The 21,858-nt window shown below is 34.2% G+C and overlaps 1 protein-coding gene across 1 annotated transcript in view; it reads left to right on the forward strand.

Moving 5' to 3' along the window:
• LOC120628657 overlaps positions 1-10,323 on the forward strand; it is a 473,143-nt gene extending 462,820 nt beyond the window's left edge. The window contains exons 2-5 of the mRNA XM_039897205.1: positions 3,823-3,876; positions 4,248-6,034; positions 7,701-7,874; positions 8,146-10,323. Of these exons, the coding sequence (XP_039753139.1) occupies positions 3,823-3,876; positions 4,248-6,034; positions 7,701-7,874; positions 8,146-8,190 (2,060 nt within the window). The 3' untranslated portion in view covers positions 8,191-10,323. The remainder of the gene's footprint in view (positions 1-3,822; positions 3,877-4,247; positions 6,035-7,700; positions 7,875-8,145) is intronic.
• Positions 10,324-21,858: the final 11,535 nt, after the last annotated feature.

Raw genomic sequence — 21,858 nt, forward strand, 5'->3', positions numbered from 1 at the left:
GCGATAGCTTTTAACTTTTCTAATATACTTACCAAACTTATGGCTGCGCAATATAAATACCCTGGACCGGGATTTTGTTTATCAGTTCGAGCTCCGACGACTAAGAGTGCACATCGAACAAACGTATGGAAGTGCAATGTTAAATGGTTAAGCGTTATTATTATATTATTGCGTGAGTGTAAACTTTATGTGAAACAGTAATAACTTATACATTCGTACGTCCAAGTGATATATTAGTTCTGTGAATTATTGGATTTAAACATAAACTCAAGGTCAGTAGATTAAAGCTCCGACGAACTCAAAATATAAAAGGCGAAACCTATTAAATTGCGTCATCAGCGCGACGCGTCTGCGCAGACTGGCAAATTTACGACCAATGACAAGACGTAATTAATTGAGCAAGCATCAATGTGATTGTTTGTAAAGCGCCCTACTAGGGCGCTTTACAAACTACCGCGAACGCGACCGCGACTCTGTAATTTGGTTTTTCCTTAACACTTAATTCAAATTATATTTAAATTGGTATTTTTCATGTTTACCTATTTATATTGAAATATAGTGTGAAGCCCACCAATCCGCATTAGGCCAGCGTGGTGATCACGTATTGGGGCGGTAAGGGGTTCTTAAGATGATGAAGAAGATTGCAATATTTTTTTTTTTTTGCTTGAAAAGCTGATGATATATTCGAAGAATTTAGGGACATCAGCTACTCGTAACTGCGCAGTAATATATTCATTATAATTCAAGGCCAAGTGACGTTTTATTGCAACCGATTAGGACTCTGCCACATTACCACATGTGGACTGCCTCATAACTACTATAGACTGTACAAAACGTATAGTTAGAGACCTTTTGTTGACACTCTTTTAACGTGACAACGTCTTATAATTCGATGGAGCCGGCTGCACGCACCAAAAGAACATGACGTATACGGCGTTACCTCGCTCTGAGGTGTTCCATTCAAGGCTTGAAGTGCAAGCGAGAGCGCGGAACGAGCGACAAAGAGTCACAGTCGGCCTCCGCGTTCGACATCTGTCTCTCTCCTACGTGAGCGATGCGTCCGCGTGGACAGCTTTTATACAATAATACATTTACATGTTTTCGGCAAGGATGAAGTGCAGTGAAAAGTGAATGTGGTGTCAATTGTTTATAGCAACGATAATATCTATCAAACAAATAAAATTAAAATTTTCTTTTGAAAAATGCAACCATTCCATCAGTATTTTCTTACGATGTGTCACGTTCAACTATCGTCAGTAAGCCGGCTTTACAGACAACCAATTTGTTTTTTTTTTGCTCTGAATTACTACACATTGATTATAAGCACTGTTGTCAGTGTATGTATAAATTCTAAATTAATTTCTTTCAAGTAGGCCTAATAGGTATAAGCACTTTGGAAACGTCAAGTCATACAGACTTTTGTACGTTTGTAGTAACTCTACCACCGGTTAGAAGGAACATTCTACCGAGAAGCCGGCAAGGAACTCAGCAGTAGCTCTTTTATTTTAAAATTATTTTTTTCTATCTTGTGAGAGATGGAAGCAAAGCCGTGCCATAAATAAATTCATCAATTGTGTAATTAATGTGTTTTAACATATTCTTTAAACTTATGCAATGGTAAGTCCAAAATTACCTTTGAAATCATATATATATATTTATTCATTGGACTGGCTGTCCTTGGCTGAAGGGTCACATTTAGGACACGGTTATCTCTGGAACTAATGTTATAACATTTTTTAGCTCATTCAAATTTTAGTTACTTAGATACTCGTATTACACCTCCACAACATACAGCGCCAAAATGGCTTCAGTCAAATTTAGACGAAAACAAATCATATCGAGTCTGTCAAATTTAGAATCGGAGTCGGTTTCGAGTATAGAAACACTTACGAGTACGTCAAAGTAAAATGGACCTAATGTTTTCATTTTGCCAAAAGCGCTTGCTGTAGAAGTGTAGATGCATTTCAGCTTTAATATAAGGTTATAAAATCCATTTTACTCTTACGGCACAGAGTTTCGATTTTTGAATCCGACATTCGATTTGGAGCAAACGAATCTCTATGTTATGATGCAAATGTGGCGCTGCCCGTGCATGGCATGTTTTTTATTGCCCTGATCAGGTTTTAAATAAAGTAATAGGTACCTTAAGTATGCGGACTGCTATAATTTTACTTGTAAATCTTTATTTAAAAATTATATTGTTATACTAGTGAGAAAATATCTCAGTATATTTAAAAGATACGGAGATTTAGGGGAAAAGAGAGCTAGGAGTAATAATAAGCTGGTTGTTTTACCCCAAAAATTACGAGTGCTCTACAAGAGTTGCACTTGTATGGCGATTGCTATTTTTTAATAAGCTACCTGACAAGTATATAAACATTAGTAGTATTTACATTGTTAGAAAACGCATACACGAATTATTGCTAAATAAACGTAATTATAATATTGCAGAATATTGAAATAATGACTTGAAATGATAAACAAAACAACAATAAAAACTTAATAACTAAACCTAAAAAAATAATAAAACCGTTAATTTCGAATTTATTATTTTTAATTAGAACTAATTGCTTATATGCTAAGTTCACTTTAAGGACAAATGCGATATTATCATTATTATTTTTCGTTATTTTGTATTATAATCTTTTTATTAATATGAAGACAACACATAATTTTGTGCTAACATCTATTTAATTTGATCTATTTAAACATATATAATGCCATAAAATTATGAATCTTTTGAATTATAATAATTTTCTAAGTACTTCCTTTATTTAATCTAAATACTGTAACATTCTTGACAATGTGAAATATTCATACAGTGATTGGTAGACTGGATTCTATTTAATACTATTTCTATCATTTATTGATTTTCATTTTCTTTTTAATTCTTAACAAAGCTTATAAAAACAAAAAACACTATTAAAAATTTATAAGGAAAAAAACCACCCTCTGCTCGCGGGGCTTTTGAATGCCCAAGAAACCGGCGGTCAAGGCTCCAGAATGAGGAACTTCCTCACAATACGCGCCGTTTCAAGGACTACTAAATAATTTTGCAAGCAAGTCTGAGCTGACAATATTTTTTTAAAATACTTCTGACACAGGCAATAATAATATTGCCGATTATTGTCAATAACATAGACGTATGTGCGGTGAGCCTTAAAGGTCGATTTCAAAAATAAAATGGATTGCATAGGTATGTGCTAAAATTTAGGCATATCGCCAAGAGCATTACTTCTTTCCACAAATAATATATTCGAATCAGTTTTAAAAAAACAATTTAAGCACTCATTTTCCGCTTCCAACTATTATCTTTTAATCTTTGAAACGGTTGAATCTATTTTGACGGGAGCGTAGGTTCGGTGACGTCCGGCCTCCTAAACAAACCGGTTTTTCAGTAGTTCAGATAGTAATAGCAGTTCAGATAATATAGCATTGCCGAATAAACTATACTACGTACCACACTTATTCTAACAGTAAATAACGGTCTACGAAATAGCATTAATTAGCTTTTAAATACTGTTCAAGCCTACTAAAACTATCAGTCAATATTTTGAACTATTGCATTACTGTGTTTGTATCAATTGATAGTTACTTTAAACCATTGATTTAATATGTTACCTACTATTTGCTTTGCGTTCGAATATCTTTGACAACTATTAATTTCTATATTGAACCATTGTTTAATATGTTACCATCTTTTAAAGATGAACACGCAGTTAGGTATATGCACACCCACTCACTCAGTAGGAGACTTTAATAGAAAGTAGGTTCATAAATCCTTTATCCGATAAGCTGACATTATTTTTCATTTTTTTACAGAAAAAATTTCACCCCACCACCTTAAGAAAATGGATCATGCTGTTAATGAAAATGGTAAGAGAAATAAAATACCTAGGTATAGATACCGTCCCCGGCATTAAACAGTGATCGAAGCGCAATTCGAAAGAAAATGCACAAATTACTTTTAAAATACTCAAAGGGATCTTTTACTCCAGGATCAATTCAATAAATCTTAACCAAATTGAAACGCGACCACCTCTGAGGTAAGGCGTACCTAACAATTTTTATAACTGGCAAATTCATCACGTAACAAGTATACAAAAATAAAACAAAGAATGTAATCCTCCCCCTATTTAAAGCCAGTTAAAAAGCATAAACCACAAACACCCGTTTGCATTTATTTATAATATGAATAAATTAAGTATTTTAAAGCTTCTACTAAGTTTTACTAATACTTTTTTCAGATATCCATCGTCAAATCGCAGGGTTTAACTTTGATAAGCCAATCAAAGTCACCTGTATCATTATGGATGATGAAACAGATAATGCTAAAAATCCACTCGACCCTTTTAAACCCGTAAAAAATGCTGCTTCACAAGTTATAAACAATACTAATTCTGATACACTACTATTGAATACATCTGCGAGACATGAAAATGACGTTAATTTTAATGAAAAGAGAGCGAATATTGGGCATGAACCGCATAAAGTTGCAGATGAAGCTATGCAATACGATAGAAATGTAAAAAACACGAAAAATGTTCCTAATTATTATGAGCCTAAGTCTCTTACTACTTTGAGGAAGCAAATTAACATGGTCAGCAGTATGACAAACCATATTCATTTTACACCTGATGAAAAGAAGTTATACCTAAGCTCAATAGATTCGGTATCAAAGAATTTGATAAATGTTACCAAGTATTATCACTTTTATAATATGAGATATATGGAAAACCATAATGTCAAGGAAAAGTATATAGATTACAAATATCGTTATTACAGCCTATCATACAACATTGTTGTTTCGATAATATTGCCACAGGAGCATAACCAAACATTCATTGATAATTTTATTTTAAGAACAATTGAATTAGGAAATCGCGAGGGATGGTACAATCTTATGAACGTTGAGGCCTTAGGAGCTCTGGTGAAAGATATGATTAAATGGGCCAAGCGAAGGAAAATGTATCAGGAAGAACACGAACATTATTTACGACATCTTATGTGTGGGCAACCAGTACCACCCGTAGCAACTGTATCATCATCAAATAACATGTATGATGTAAATACACAGCAGCAATTGCCTAGACTACCACAAGTTTCAGCCTCATCATGTCCACCAGCGTTAACACGGGTATCGCCTACACTACCTATACCATCATCATCAAACAGAAACATCAATGTTAACACTCCATATCCAATGAAAAGAGCACCAGCAGAATTACTTCCCGCACCCCCCACTCCACCAGTGCCTTCGATATCAAACAATATCTCCCATGCTTACAAAAACCAACAAATTAATAGCCTCCCTACGGTTTCGCCCACACATCAACTGAATAGACAACCTTCAGTTTCGCCCTCTCAGCAACTGAGCAGACCGCCTCCAGTTTCACCCACTAAGCAACTGAACAGACGACCTCAAGTTCCATCCATCCAGCAACTAAACAGACTACCTACAATTTCACCCACCCAGCAACTGTACAGACCACCTCCAGCTTACCCCATCCAGCAACTGAGCAGACCTCCAGATTCAACCGCGCTATCTGTACAGAAGAGTCACCAGCAAGAAAGGGCTCCTCCAGAAGGTCATAAGAACAACATATGTCTCTTTACCACTGGGCCACCAGGCAGCGCAATTAGTATTAGCATTGATCCATCGGTTGCAAAAACAGTTTCTGCTGAAAAAGTTCGTAAAAATGCGCAAAATCCAGAAAGCAAAAAACGTAAGACACATGATAACCCCAGAAATGGAGACATATTAGTGACAAACGATACATGGTACCCTCCGATGCAAAATCACCATCCACACAACAACTACAGCGCAAATTATGCCTCGCGCACATCAACTGCCGATGTTATGAATACAGCAATAGAACCAGTTAATAATCAAAGCCAATTTACGGACGAACAAATTGATAATGAATTAGACAATGATAAATGTCAACCACTGTTATCAAGATCAGTGTCAAGGGACAGTGGCTTTGGGAGTCCAGTTTTATGCTCATTGCTAACTAACAACGATTACAACATGGTAATTATAACTATATATTTTAAATTTATGATATACTAACTGTCCCGCGCAACTTCGTCTGCACAAAATCGGTTATTACCGATTTTACTTTCTTAAAAAAACCTAGAAACTAATTGCAGCGCCACCAAGTCCAGTTTTATTTCCATACGATATTTATTATCCGCGGCCAGCCTCATTTTCTCGCTTTTTGCATTTCTATACTCGTCGCACCTTATATTCATATGTAGGTATATTCATAGATAGGTTCAATTTGAATCATTTAAAAAGGAATTTGCAGATATATAATCAAACTTAATATTTATAAAACTATTTATTTGTATAATTTGGATTGATATCAGGATAGGAATGTCACCATCTTTCGATTGTACCCGTGTGGCTTAACCATAACAGTTTTGTTAAATATCTGACTATATTGTATGTCTCTGCCAAATCTGCTCTGTAAAATTGATAAAAAATTTCATTCCATTTCCCGAAAGAAACTTATCGTAAAGTAAGGCAAGAACTTATCGGGATAAAAAGTATCCTATATGTTGACCCGGAGTATTCAAATTCGTTCAGTAGTTTTCACGTGTTGCCCGGATAGACAGACAGACAAAAATTAAATAAAAATCTGTTTTCGACTCAGTATCGATTATAAAGCATCCCCCGGTCAAAATTTTCTAACTATATTAATTCATGTACAGAAATCTTCCAGTTACAGTTTTATTATATGTATAGATTGATAGGAAAACCAGGTGGCCTTAATGAAGTTGTAATTAAAAGGTAATGAGATAAAAGCTATGATGAAAAATAATATGAGCTTAAATCCAAAACTACGTCGATTCCATGCCAGCTCTTGAAATTATTATTGCATGTTAATGATAACGGTACTTACAGCTCAACATTCTCACAGAGGCACAATGCTTAATTCCTAATTTGAAAGCCGGCCGAACTGAATCAAACTCAGGATCCGTAGCCGAACATGCAAACAAGGCAGTTATTTTTTTAAACAGGATGAAATAAACTTCAGCTTCTAATTTTCTTTTAAATAATATTTTATGTCATGCATTTTACGTTTTTTAGTTATTGATTTCATGAATTATTATACTTTACATTTATTTAATATTCAATAATGAGCTTCACCAATAAAGAATAGAATTATAAAATGGCGGCCGATCTAATTCGTACCATATTTGCATCTCCGTTTTCCCGATTAAGAACGATTTATTAATGTTTCATAGAACGTATAAAGAAAGTGGAGATTCCTTACAACTTTTTTTGCTTCTACAGGACTTCGTATCACTTCTTCGTGATATTTAAGAATTGTATTGAGAAAAATAAACAAATCGAATTCAATATCTATATTTTGTACCAGAATTATCGACAATTCAAAAGAACCGATTTTATAGTCTACATGAAGTAATATTTTTCATATAATGTTGAAAACATTGGGAGCTAATTTATCTTACCAGGTTTATTGAACAATTCGTATAGAACTTACTAATATATTAAACGAATCTATGAGAAAAAAAAAGTCTTAAGAAAGCCTCAACATTTTATATCTGTTCGCCACTTACCTATTTGATCGCTGCTTCACTGCTGATGAGTAGTTATGTGCAGTGATGAGTGAACGTGCCTAAGTTTCACCTGTAATTGTACACTTCATGAAATTATTTATTATTTTTAGGCCTACCCATCGTGCACAGACAATCAAGACTTTACTCCAAACATAGCTCATGTCACTTCTCTCAATCCTGGAGCTTTACATATAGCAAGTGGATCGTGTAAAATTTGCGGTTCGACTACGAAAAATGTCTGCATTGTATGCTACAACGAATATTACTGTGGATATGTGTGTCAGGTAATTAAATTTAACTATAAATTTGAATATAGACGCAGGTGTAGAAGGTATGAAATAAACTAAGAATCAGCGCATACCCTGCCTGTTCCCTGCTTACTGCGACATTGAACACGAGCGGTCAATGAACCTAAATGTTTGCCAGTAATTTTGTATTGAAGGACCGAGTTTACAAGTTTTTTAAATAATGGTATATTACGGGGCATCCTGTGTATTACTTGCCTTACTTTATGATAAAATTAAAAAATAACGTAACATTTCCTTTTTGTTTCAGAATATAGACTGGCCAGTTCACAAAGAGATATGTAGAGGGCAGTGATATATTTATAAGTATAACATATAACAATGTACCAAAGCTTTTTTAAATGATTGATTAGATATCAATGATTGTTATTACTCAAAAGAGGTACACACTTGATCAGTTGTATTCTAAATGCACTCTATATGTAGCAAGACAAGTTTTGGCTTACCCAAGCTCAGGTAGGCTGCCTACCTGAACACAGTATGTTTGATACTTGGCATTGTTTAGCAAAAGCTCTAGAGATAACATGCCATTCTCTTGGGACTTTTCCCTCTCATTACTGCAAGAGATGGATACTTACTCCTTTTTAATATGATTAAATTAGGGTAGGGTAATGTCGAATGTTTATTATTAACTAGCAGTTGCCCGCGGCTTCATCCGCGATGAAATTTTGATTTGCGACACTATTTCCTGCAGTGTGTGCCATGAATTATACGTTATCAAGTCACAGTCAGAAAGAAATACATACTCTCTATAACTCCATATACTATTATATTACATCTCATTTATAAAAGCGAAGTTTTAAAAGATACTGTTTAAACAACTGCATATAAAAAAGCGATATTATCACCTTGAGTTGCGTACCTCAGAGTGATTTAAGCGGATGCCTGTGACTCCGTCTGTGTAGAATTCTTTATTTCCCGGGAGCTTGAGATGATCTCCCGTGTTATCTAAATAGAAAGCTACCGGCAAATTTCATATTAATTAGTTAATACGATGGATAGTTAGCTATATGCTACTGTGGGCTACATAGTACATTTCAGCATACCTACGTATATATATTTAAGTGTATTTTATTTTACAATTTACACACCATATTTGTATAAACGTCCATATACACACATTACATTCATACTAACTTAAATACAACATTTAAACAACACAAAGTTAGCGGACTAAATTCGCGCGCATACTCGGGTGAAACACGTAGTATGCGTAGCAAAACCGGGTCCGCTGCGAAGCGACACGGGCGACCGCGACTGTCGCGTCGCCTGCGCCGCCTTCGGCAATACTCTGCGGTGCAGTTGCGACCCGCGATCTCCCGCACGCGCAGCATACTATTTGTATTGTACAGATTACCCTCTATTTCGTCCGCTTGTAATTTATTCGTGGATATTTAGGCCTAGGTCTTATTTGTATAATGCTTATATCATTTAAGTATGGAATGAAATGAAATGAAATAGTTTATTGTACACCTAACAGACTGAAATTATAAACAAAAAAAGAAACATTAAATATAACACACAGGTATAAAGGGCGTCCTTATCGCTAAAAAGCGATATGTGCAAGGCAACCCAACAAAGGAAAGGTAGAAAAAAAAACTTTACTGTAGGGTTAGGTTGTACACAAGAAAACGTTACCAAATTAAAAAATAAATATCAATAATTATATCATACAAAGTATAAGTCTACAACACAAAAGAAAATGACTCATTAGCAAAAAAAAAACATACTTATTAAGGTGCTAAAAAAATAAAATGCTTTTTAAGAAGTCTCTCGTATCGTGTGTAACGACTGTGTAATACCTCTATAATAACTTTTGTGCCCCCATTAAAGACTTGTTTATATCGTGAGTACGAATATTATTATACCCGTACCTAAAATACGTTAAATGAAAGTTTCTAACAATGTATTTATCCCGTATGCTGCTGTTCTAATTTTACCATTTTTTGGCATCCCTCTCCTTTCCTTCTTCAACTGGGCGTGTTACCGAATTAAAACTTCTCGTCGGTTGTTCGACCATCCCTGACTAATTAAATTAGCCCATTTATTTACTATCAAAGATTATTTTTATTTAATTATTAACCTAGTAAATTTCTGAAAAAAAATAAATTCCAATCCCTGTTTTACCCTTTTACCGGGGTAATATCTAAAAACCGTTCTTAGCTCATAATTTCAAGTTTGTACGCTTTATACTTCCAGAGATTTCGTGATTAGTCAGTGAGGCAATGGGTTTCTCTTTTATATATAGATATAAGTGATTGACTTTTCTACCTCTTTTATGACTCATAACATCATAGGCTAGTACTTAATTTATATTAAAAACAATGCAAAAATGTTAATAACTATTATTATTGTAATAAACGAAATTGCTAAGCAATTGTATTGTAGATATTTTATGTTAACCTAACGAAATGTATATTTTATTCATGTTTTTTGTACTTACTTTTGTGAAATATAAAATAAGTATTTAATACAAACAGTATTTTTATTTTACTTTTAAAAGACTACCGGTGAATCCAAACCTAAACAGAGGTCAGCGATAAAAGAATACTTAATGTAAAGGGCATGTGCTAGTCAGTGGCGTGCATAAAGGGTATGCAGATGGTATAAAATGAAGAAAATCTCCAGTAAGAGTCATAAAAAGCCTACCCTATAGTATATAATCCTTTAAAATTACCCTTTTTGCAGGCCACTGGTCCTAGTTACATGGAAGGTGGCAGTTAAACGTCACGCAAAATGAAAAATATAAAATTAAACAGCATTTAATTAATTAGGTAATTTAGAGACCCCCATTCTTTTAATAAATAAAGAAAAACATAGTTGGCCATTTCCGGCCCACTACAGGACACGGGTATGCTCTCATGAAAAGCTACGTGCATCACGCTAAGTGCGTAGACTTCACACCCTTTGAGAATATTATGGAAAATTCAGTAATGCAGGTATCCTCACGATGTTTTCCTTCAACGTTTAAATCATATAATAATAGTTGCTTGAATTAAAAACGCACCTTAAGTGAAAAGTAAGAGATGCCGGGGATGGAACTAGTCCCCCTGGAAAGAAGGCTGAAGCCCTAACGACTAGGCAATCACGGTTTTTTTTTACTACCGATAGCTTTGACTACGGATACTGGATTGAAAGCTTCACGTCTCAACACATAATATATTACCAGTGTTTCAATAATATTTGGGTACGTAAAACTATATACATATAAGCAAAGAGATGTATATTCAAAATTTGTCGGTTATTCTGTCGTAAGAATAACCACTACATTAAGCATCTGCAATTGCACTTGGATGGTTTAGTATATCTCTCTTGATGTCTTGCGCTTCATATTGGGTCGCCGACCAATCACGTAAAATGTCCGGATGTTCCTATGTATTTAGTAATGTGTCGAGTGGATTCCTGGCCGGGGCATTTGGGAATTTATAATTTCTTAATTTTCTCTGTTCCCGGCTAGTGGCTTCGACAAGGTAAAAGGACGTAACCTAAGTGACCAAACACTGGATCCTTGCGAAATTTCTAGGCAATAGTCCCAAAGAATCGTTTTAAATTATAATGATAATAATAAAGATAATGCGATAGTTAGACTGTAGGTATAATGTTCCTCTAAAGCCTGTGAAGTATTATTTCGCTATTATTTCCTTGTCTGTTTAGTATAACTCAGTATGCGAAAGAAAGAAATATTTTGACAAAGGAAGGGTTGGGTAATTTATTACAGTGTTCCATAAAATTTTATTTTAAAAATAACCTCGGAATCTTTGATAATGTTAACAATAATAGAAAAGTGTTCACAATACACTCTCATATTTTAAACGATGCTTTACAAAGCATCGATATTTTCTTTGACATATATTAGAAACCTAACGTAGGGATAATGTTTCCACGAATAGATACAATGTATTTGAGTTGTAAATATTCTTATGTTATAATATATGTATACAGTTTAATATTAGACATACATTAAAACCGAAATAATTTTGATTACCTTTTATGAAATATGATGTGTTTCGATCACGCCTTGTGCACTCTTAAAGAATCTCCACGTCTCTGCGCTTCTCCTTCTCTATTTTGGGTCTTTTTAAATTATGAATTGGAAGATTTTTTTTATGTTCTTCCAACAATTAAAAAGTGGTAGAAGGTTCACAAAAAAGATTGATGTTGGTTTAACTATTTCTTTAATTATAGAGTTCATATATGTGTATATTCAATATCTTTGTATAAATCATTACTGGGAGTAAAATGGTGGAGATTTCTAATACCTAGTCTGCAAATTCTATTAAGGAAAATGTCATTTCTATTTCTGAAAATTAAATGTCTTTATTAAGGAAATTTAATTTTGTACACACTTCTAGTTCCGTCGAGTTAGTTGGCGTTTTGTCCAGGTTAACGATTTTAGAAAAATTCAGATAAATTGCTGACATCTACACCACAAAAGTCACTCATAAAGGTCTCTAAAAGCATAAATAAAAGCTTCCAATTTATCTTGGATCGCGCTTAAGTCTGCAGCCCGGGTAATATCTGGACAAGGATCTTAGTCTCACCCCTATGCACCACCAGTTCTTCTTCTAATTGCGGCTCAGGTTCTTCGGTTCCCTGCTGTCACAACGACCGGTTACAATCTAGATCCGGTTAGATCTCAGGAACAGAAGCAGCTTTTCAGCTTTCTTCACACGACGTAATCATTTCTTCCTCGAAAGAAATGTTGCTGAGCTCAGTCGTCATCGTGAAGTTTCGTAGAATGTTTGAATATGGAATGTCGGATCTAACGAAATTAACCACCTCATTATTATTTTATCCGAATGGTTGGAGTGGGATTTCATACTGTTATGTTTTTTGACTATTTTTAAAGTACAGGTACTTTTTAATAGTGCCATTATTGTTTTTAAATAAATTGTTAATCAAACTACAAAACACAATACAACTTAGTTTGAGAGGGTCTTTTTACTTTGTGATGTTTACCGACCGCTAGTTCAGAGAATACTTATTGTTTCCGGTTATCTTTGTCAATAAAGTAGTAAGTATTTTTTACAGTCATGCGTCCCAGCGATTTGCTTTTTTTTTTGTATATGATATCTCGCATGCTTTGATAGTGCTTATCACCAGCACATTCAACGTACTACTTTAATCGCAAATCTGCATATTTCCAGTATTCAAGAGGCGAAAGATCTTTAAGACTCTTCATGTCATAGATGTCTATTTTGATTAGATGTGTTGCACTGATACTGTCATCGTCGTTGGATGAGATATATGATAGGCCCCCGTCACTTGCTTGCGCTACACATGAAGACTTTGACTGTCTCTTCTTTTTCTTTTGCTTTTCAAAAAAAGCATCTATACTGTTGCTCCTTCTCATTGCGGTCTTTTTATTGTCACTCATATCTTGATCATCTGATATATTAAGTGGATAATAGAAGTGCTTTAAAGTATATTCATCATTCGGTGAATTCTAGAATAAATATGAGATCACGATTAAAACAAAATATTAATTAGATTCATAACAGTTCCACATCGTAAAGATTCAATTATAAGTTACGAATAGATAAAAAAATACAAACGTATGTGATTCTTACCTCCACGATGAATAAATGTTGTTTCACACCACTGGTCGATCTTAGTAAGTGTTTAATAAGTAGATATTAAAACACTGGGTTGGATACTAACAGTCTGACACTGAATAAACTTATGCCTTAAAGACTTTTAAAACACTGGGTTAGATACTAACAGTCGGACACTGAATAAGCTTATGGTTGAGTGAAACGTTTTATACGCACATTTTTATAATACAAGTTTGTTCTTGTCTTTAATTAATCATTTAAACTACCGTGGCTGTTTATTGCTTGTAACTAGGAATGCACAATAAAAAATACTTTGACAAAGGAAAGGTTGGGTTATTTATTACGGTGTTTCGTATAGTTAAATAAAAAAAATTCTTTAGATTATGTTCCAACGAACAATATATTTTTTTTTTGAGTTGAACAAGTAAGTTCTTGTCTGCAATCAGGTAGGTTTATTGTTTGTAACGAGGAATGTGCAACAAAAAATACTTTGGGAAAGGTTACTTGCGTGTTATTTATTACAGTGCTCCATAAAATAGAATTAAAAAAACTTTGGAATCTTTTCGAGACGAAAATAATTTATTAACAATACATTGTCTTATTTTAAACGATGCTCTACTAAGAATTTCTCTTTTTTTTTGTTATAAATATTCTAATGTTTCAAACATGATGTGCATATTCTTTGTCAATAACAATTATCGAGTCTTTAATACACTTAATCTAACCAAAATCATTTTGATAATGCTGGTTTAACATATTAATGGTTTAACATATTAATGTTAAACCTATCGTAATATCAAATAAAGAGTTCTTAATAAACTTAATCAAACGAAAATCCATTTGATAATGCTGTAATATGTTAAACCTATCGTAATATAAAGTCCTTAATCTTTTCAACGAACTCCTGTCAGACCGTCAGTACGGTTTTCGACGAAATTGGTCAGCAGGGGATCTTTTAGTGTATGCCACGCACATCTGGGGTGATGGATAAACACGGTGAAGCGCTCGCCGTTTCACTCGATGTATCGAAAGCTTTTGACCGTGTCTGGCATGAAAGTCTTCTGCATAAGCTTCTAGCCTACGGGTTACCCATTAGTTTTTGCAACTGGATCGCTGATTTCTTGAGTGGACGATTTTTTCGGGTTGTTGTCGATGGGTCCTCGTCTGACCTAATGGCCATCAACGCTGGTGTCCCTCAGGGATCGGTTCTTTCCGCTACGCTCTTTCTGCTGCATATAAATGATCTGCTAAAACCCGGCATCTTTGGGTATGCAGATGACAGCACTGTGACGGTTAGATACATGTCCAGTCCACGAGCTAGTGGAGACGAAACTCTTGTGCTCAGAGAGGCCTTGGTGGAACGCGTAAATCTGGCCTTAAGCGAGGTGTCCGATTGGGGTGACACTAATCTGGTACTGTTTAATGCTTCCTAAACCCAAGCGTGTTTGTTTTCCGCCAAACGGAGTCCGTTCCCCCTAACTCCGACTTTCCGAAATGTCTCCTAGGTATCAGCATTTCGTCCAATCTAAGCTTTGGACAATGCATCGAATCCAAAGCTAAAACTGCTGGCAAAAAACTTGGCATCCTCAACAAAGTTAAGCGCTACTTCACGCCGGAACAGCTTCTAACCGTGTACCCCAAGCTCAAGTTCGGTCGTGCATGGAGTACTGCAGCCATTTATGGGATGGCTCTGCCAAGTACCAGCTCGATGCTTTGGATTCGGTGGATCGTCGTGCTAGGAGACTCATTGGCAACGACCTTGTAGTCAGTAGACTTCAAAGTGAATAGGCATCTTCTAGGCAAGCGCGCTTCATCTTAGGCTGCATCATCATTTACCATCAGGTTTGATTGCAGTCAAGCACTTGTCTATATATTTAAAAAAAAAATAAAAAAATTAATAAACTTAATGAAACCAAAATCATTTTAATATTTCTGTAATATGTTAAACCTATCGTACGTAATGTTTTCATAAACCTATTTTAAGAAGTTGTAAATATTCTTATTTTCCAAATATTATGTGCATATACTTAATCAATATCACATATTGAGACCTTAATAAACTTAATCAAAACGTAATTATTTTGATAACGCTGAATTATGTTAAGATTATATATTTTGATTTCATCTTATCAAAGTATGAATTTTCTAATTGAAATTACGATAATTTGAATTACTAATTTAAAGTACGAGAAAATCTAATAATAATTAGAATAATAGTTTGACTAGCTTTGGTTTTAGAAACTTGTTAGAATTCGAATATACCTATATCGAATAGTAAAGTTAATAAAAAAGTTATATCTGCTGTAGTGTAATGCGTATTGGAACTTATCCGAATACGCATTACACTCATCCAGGAACTATATTCCAATATGAATTAGAATTCACAGGCTTAGGTAAAAACCTAATGAGGTAGAGTCGGCGCATTTATGAGTGATATAAGATAGTATTTTGACCTATATAACGCAATTGGAATTAGTTAGATTTTCATCAAAATCCAATAAGCATCTTATTAGAATCCTCAAAAAATTTTCGAAGGTTTCAGGATGGGGGAAACCGGGCTTGGCCCGGTTTCAGAAGTGAGGCAAATACGGCATTCTATACTACTTTCACACCATAGGATTAACCTAACCTATTGAGAGACATCTCACAGATTTCATTCGGTAATTTGTTATAACATAAAATACAATTGCCCTTGAATGAATAAGCAATTTTATGTAGCCTAGTAAACTGCACGAGCTTATTTACGAGCTTATTTTTGCTTCTAATATTTAAATTGTTACAGTTCAATTTCTTTAAATTTTTATGGATGTATCTCTATCTATTTGTCTGTGATATAGTAGCTTCCAAACGGATAAACCGATGTTCGTTTAGTTTCTTTTTGTAACATAGATAATTTTATCCCAAGTGTTCTGAGCCATCTTTTATGAAAATTTGTTCAGACGTTTCTCTGGTTGATAAAGGAACTAACTTCCTTATGTCCGATCGCTTCGTAATTTGGTACTGTGTTACTTCAGTGATTTTAAAAGTATATGGTAAGGTAACCATGACCTGATCAGCAGTTTGAAGATCATCAGCTCTTGAATATTGGATGAGGTGATCTGACTACCTTCCATATGCCATATAGTCATAGTCATATTAATTAGATTTTTGTCCCAAAAATCTAATAAATATGACTTCGACTTACAACGAAAACCATGATTTTATATATGAAATGCTAGGGTAAGGTTTAGGTTTCGAAGGTGTGTACTTAAATGGGATAAATTTTTGTTATTTTTTGCGTCTGGGGTTTTATAAATTTTTACTATAACTTTTTTATTCTGTTATTTTTATCATTGACCAAATAGATATTGGCATATTACAGGAGTGCTGTAGCCTGGAGAATATCTCAGGCTGTATTAACATTCTACGCGCTTACATACAACATACACATGAGCCGGAGCTATGTGGTGGATTGTCTTTTGGAACCCATATTTTGGTTTGTCGACAATTTTGCAGAATGTTTGGGAAAGGTGTGTTAAGTGAAGTCGAGCTCAAGCCCAATGCGCTTTTACCGCTTACGACACCCATAATTTTAAAATCAATTTTACACAGCGGCCATCTTAGATTTCAAAAGGATTCCGAGGTAGGGTCTCATTGTAACTATAAAAACGAGCCAAAACCCGATATACCCAGCTATTCTCGTCGAGGAGTTCCAGTACCAACCAATGCTAGGCTCCGAAGGTGACCTTCAATTTATAACCATAATTAGTGAAATAATATTACCATAACCATTAATAATATATATTAGATAAATATCTTTCCTTGATAAATTATTGCAGTACGGTCAGCTCTAGCACCGGCCGATTGCCGTCTAACAGATATTTGAAATGGGCATCGTTTTATATCCACGGATATGTAATAAAGTAACCATTAATACACAGTATTAAGAATTAAGTCCAAAAGCAAATTATGTGAAAAAATAAACTTCATATTTTATTTAATACTCCCTGACTGGCGCAACTTCGTCTGCATCAAAGCGGTTATTATCAGTTTTAATAGCTTAAAAAAACAGTTTTATTTCCATAATATATAATACGCAGCCCAGCCAAGCGACCCTCGACATATTTTTTTTTTAGCATTTCTATACCCGTCATAGCTTCTAAACGATAGGTCCAATTTGAATAATTTAAAGAGGAATTTGCAGGTATATAATTTATTTTAATTATATAAATATTTATTTGGATAAGGATTAATATCATGATAGGAATGTCACCACACAACAGACACACACATACACACAAAGGCGCGCACGCTTCTGCTTGTGCTGCTTGTCTTTCCGGGATAAAAAGTAACCTTTGTCACTTTTCAGGTCCTCAACTATGCCTATGTAAAAAAAACCACGTCTAAAACTCAGTTGCGCAGATTTGGAAAGACAAATGCGGTAAAAATAGCGTGCTATAATGTAGGATCTGTTTTTTTGGGATAAAAATAAGACTTTGAGCTATTCCAGACTATATTGTACGTTCCTGCCAAATCTCAGCCAAATCTGTTTATTCGTTGTTGCGTTAAGGCGTAACAAACATCCATCCATCCATAAATACATAATATTAGTAGGATGTAATATTGGTAGGATGGTACACATGCATTCGATCGTTGCCCCGTATGCCTTGCGACTTGCTCCTATCTGTGAAGAGGTATGGCCTTTACCTCCGACAATATCTATCAGATCTTCATTCAAATTAGACAATACACGTCAACACACACATGCTTAAAGAATACACTTTCAAATAAAAAAAAATTCAAAACAGAATTATTAAAATCAGTTTAAATTTAACAGAGGTAAAATTGAAGTATGAAGTAAAATTGATAAAAGTTTTCATCCCATTTCCCGAAGGAAAGTTATCGGCATAAAAAGTATCATGTTGACCCGGAATATCAGCTACAACTATGCAAATTTTATTTAAATCCGTTCAGGAGTTTTCACGTGATGTCCGGACAGAAAGACAGACACACAGACAAAAATTAAATAAAATCTGTTTTGGGCTCAGTATCGATGAGCATCCCCTGGTCAAAATTTTCAAAATATTTAATGTACAGAAAGTCCAATTACAGTTATATTATAAGTATTTAGATTATGTACAACATGTAGAACTATAATAACTTTTCAAGGCAGTTTTGAGATATCTGCTATTTAATGGTATTTTTTAATGGAATAAATTAATTTTGCGACAGTATAAATAAATTACCTAAACTCGACTCGAAATCGTCAGTTTTGCGTTGAGAGGCGACAGAAAATCGTTTATAAATAATGAGTATAAAATAATTATCAGGAAATATGATATCTACACCGGTCAGATTATGACCCATCTATGTGTTGTTTTTATTTTGTTATAATTTATTTTGTTGATTTTAGCCAGAAAGCGAGCCCAAATTTAAACAATTGCAAACGCGCCCTTAAGGCGAGGCATTGGATATTTTGGCAGCTGGGATCCAATTTATCTCAGTAATTACTGAATATATGAAAGTGATATTACGTAGCATTATTCTTTATGTTATTGACTTTAATCTGGTAATAGCAATTTAAGATTGGTTAACTTTGATAACAGATAAAAAAATAATTAAGACGTTTAAAACAGAGATTAGGCAAACGGGACCCATTTAAGCATTGAAATTTTCAGTATATATAAGTTTAAAAACACTCTTTAAGATGGTAGAAGGATTTTCGATAAAGAATTTTAGTTTCAAATTTAAACGAATAAAACGGTTTTGTCGCATACGCTCTTTACAAGCTAGCGCGAGCACGTATTTTGTATGAAATCAGTCCCCCTTCAGTCCGCTCATGACAACTGTCAACAGTAGTCGTGTACCGGGCTGGCACGCGCATACTTTTACCGCCAATTTTTTTTTTTAATCAGTAAAAATTTCGAAATGTATGAATATGGCTAGGCAAAAGTAAGTAAACTTTATTTTGTGAATTGAAATTTGTATAGCATATTTTATAAAATAAATATATATATTTTTAAACCTTTTAGTATATTTTTTACTTCGAAGATATCGAGGTACCATTGATGTAGATATTCGACCGTCTATCATGTAGTCTGAGTCACCATACAGCACAGGTCCTCCATATTGCTTCAACGCGCCCCTAGCAAATTCAATTCTTAATTGCGAATCTGAGCCCATACTCCGTAGGAAGCATGGCTCAGATTCGCAAATTACAGTTTACCATTGATATAGATATTTAGTAGACAGAATATATATTCTTACTAATCATACAGCATAGAAACAATATATGCTATGTATGGTGTATGGTGTTGGAAACTTTTTGACTTCAAACTGAGTCATATTCCCTATGCAATAAGGCTCAGTTTCGCAATTTCAAGAAACAGTAAATCGAGAGTCAGCCGTTCTACTGACAATCGGTCTGTACTTACAATCTATATTTTCTCACTTATCTTAGGTATAAGTAAAAAGTATTTTTTTAAATATAAAAAAAAGTACGATGAAATAAATTAAAACAAACACAATAGTACCTAAAAGGCTTTCTTTACCTAAGTGTTTTTATATTATTTTAAATATAAAAACACTTAGGTAAATAAACTTTACTCTAAAAGATTCTTTACATAAGACAATTAAGAAAAATTAGACATTATTCAGAAATACGTGGGTCTTTTCATTCGTAGTCATTTCATTATGCAATAACCTAAACCTTAGAGTCGTCTCTGGATTAGAATAAAACCTTAGAGTCGTCTCTGGATTTAGAAATGTAATGTCGAATGGTCTGTTGATTTTTTAGAGGAGTATATTTGTGCTTTATGGTATGCTAATTTCAATTCTCCTTTTTGAATTATTACAATAAGATAATCCTGCAACGAAATAAACGAAACGAAGTTACAAAATATTTTGCTCACGTAAGATAATTATGTATCAAAGTTTATAACATAGAAAATGCTCATACCTTGGAGGCTTGGAAGGTCACTTCTGTGGGATGCAACTTGTGTTCATACCCTAGCTGCATCACACATCCAGGCCACCTCGTCAATGGTAGGTGCGGCTGCTACCAGTGCCGAGCAGGCCAAGAGGCGTAAATATGAAAACCTGGATAGCAGCTTCATTTTTGTGCCTTTTGGAGTAGAGATTTTGGGACCGTGGAGTCCGGAGGCAAGGGCCCTTTTCAAAGAATTATCGAAAAGGGTTATCGAGTCTACGGGTGATCCTAGAGCGGGCAGTTACCTTGGCCAATGAATTAGTTTGGCCATCCAAAGGGGCAATGCTGCCAGCATCTTAGGAACTGTGCCTCGCTGCGGCGGTTTCGAGGACGTTTTAGATTTTATTTAGTTTTAAATAGTTTATTTTAGGTTATACTTATAAAATAATTAGTCTCATAATATATGTACTAAATATTCTAGTCACTAATTATAATTTTATTTTAGTACTGCAGAATAATAAGTTTCACATTATAATACAGTTATACATTAAATACGACTTTTAATAGTATTTATTTACTGTTATGTATGTATTTATGATATGTTAAAGTATATTATTATCTTTTTTTAAGTATTTACTATATTATTTATTATTTTATTTGTGTAATCTAGTTCAAATATTAGTATGTATTGTAAATATACAAAGTATGTTATGTAAGAGACAGAAAAACAACGTTCTTCAAGCAACTTCATAGCTAAATATTTTATTAGCTGAAAAACAGCGGTAACAAAAAACCGACTATAGTTTATTATGGGCTGTGTAACACTCCTTACTTCAGTTAATTTGACGAATGTAGTTAACACCTCTCAACTATTAAAACATAAACATAAAGATCAAACAAAAAGTAAATTAATGGTAACTCTTGAGATGTCAATGTTCTGGCGCTCGGTCGATTGCATTCGATCGCTACGTAAGTGTCCGAGGGTAACGTGAGGGTGGCGCCCGTTTTTAGATTTTTTTGTTCATCAAAATATAGAACTCATTCATTATTTTCAAGCACAACAACAATACTTATGATCAAATGTTCCTACCTACTTTCCGACAAAAACAATGAACTTGACAAAGTGAACAAGTACTAGGTACCAACCGACCTACTTACAATAAAACAATAAAACCTTTAGGCCTAAGACAATTTTACCTATAGTAATGTAAGTTTGTTGGTTCCTATCTTCCTATGTATTATCTTCTTATCTTGAACTTAATTACTTTTCCCCGTATTTGATCTTTTGTATAGCGATAACTTTTAACTTTTTAAAATACTGACCTAACCTATGGCCGCACAATATAAATACCCTGGACCGGGATATGTTTATCAGTTTGAGCTAAGACTGCACATCGAACATACGTAGTGAAGTGCAATGATAAATTGTTAAGGAAATATTATTGTGTGCGTGTAAACTTTATGTGAAACAGTAATAACTTATGCATTCGTACATACAAGT

This window comes from Pararge aegeria, chromosome 13 (genome assembly GCF_905163445.1).
Source record: "Pararge aegeria chromosome 13, ilParAegt1.1, whole genome shotgun sequence".
In the NCBI taxonomy this organism is placed as follows: Eukaryota; Metazoa; Arthropoda; class Insecta; order Lepidoptera; family Nymphalidae; genus Pararge; species Pararge aegeria.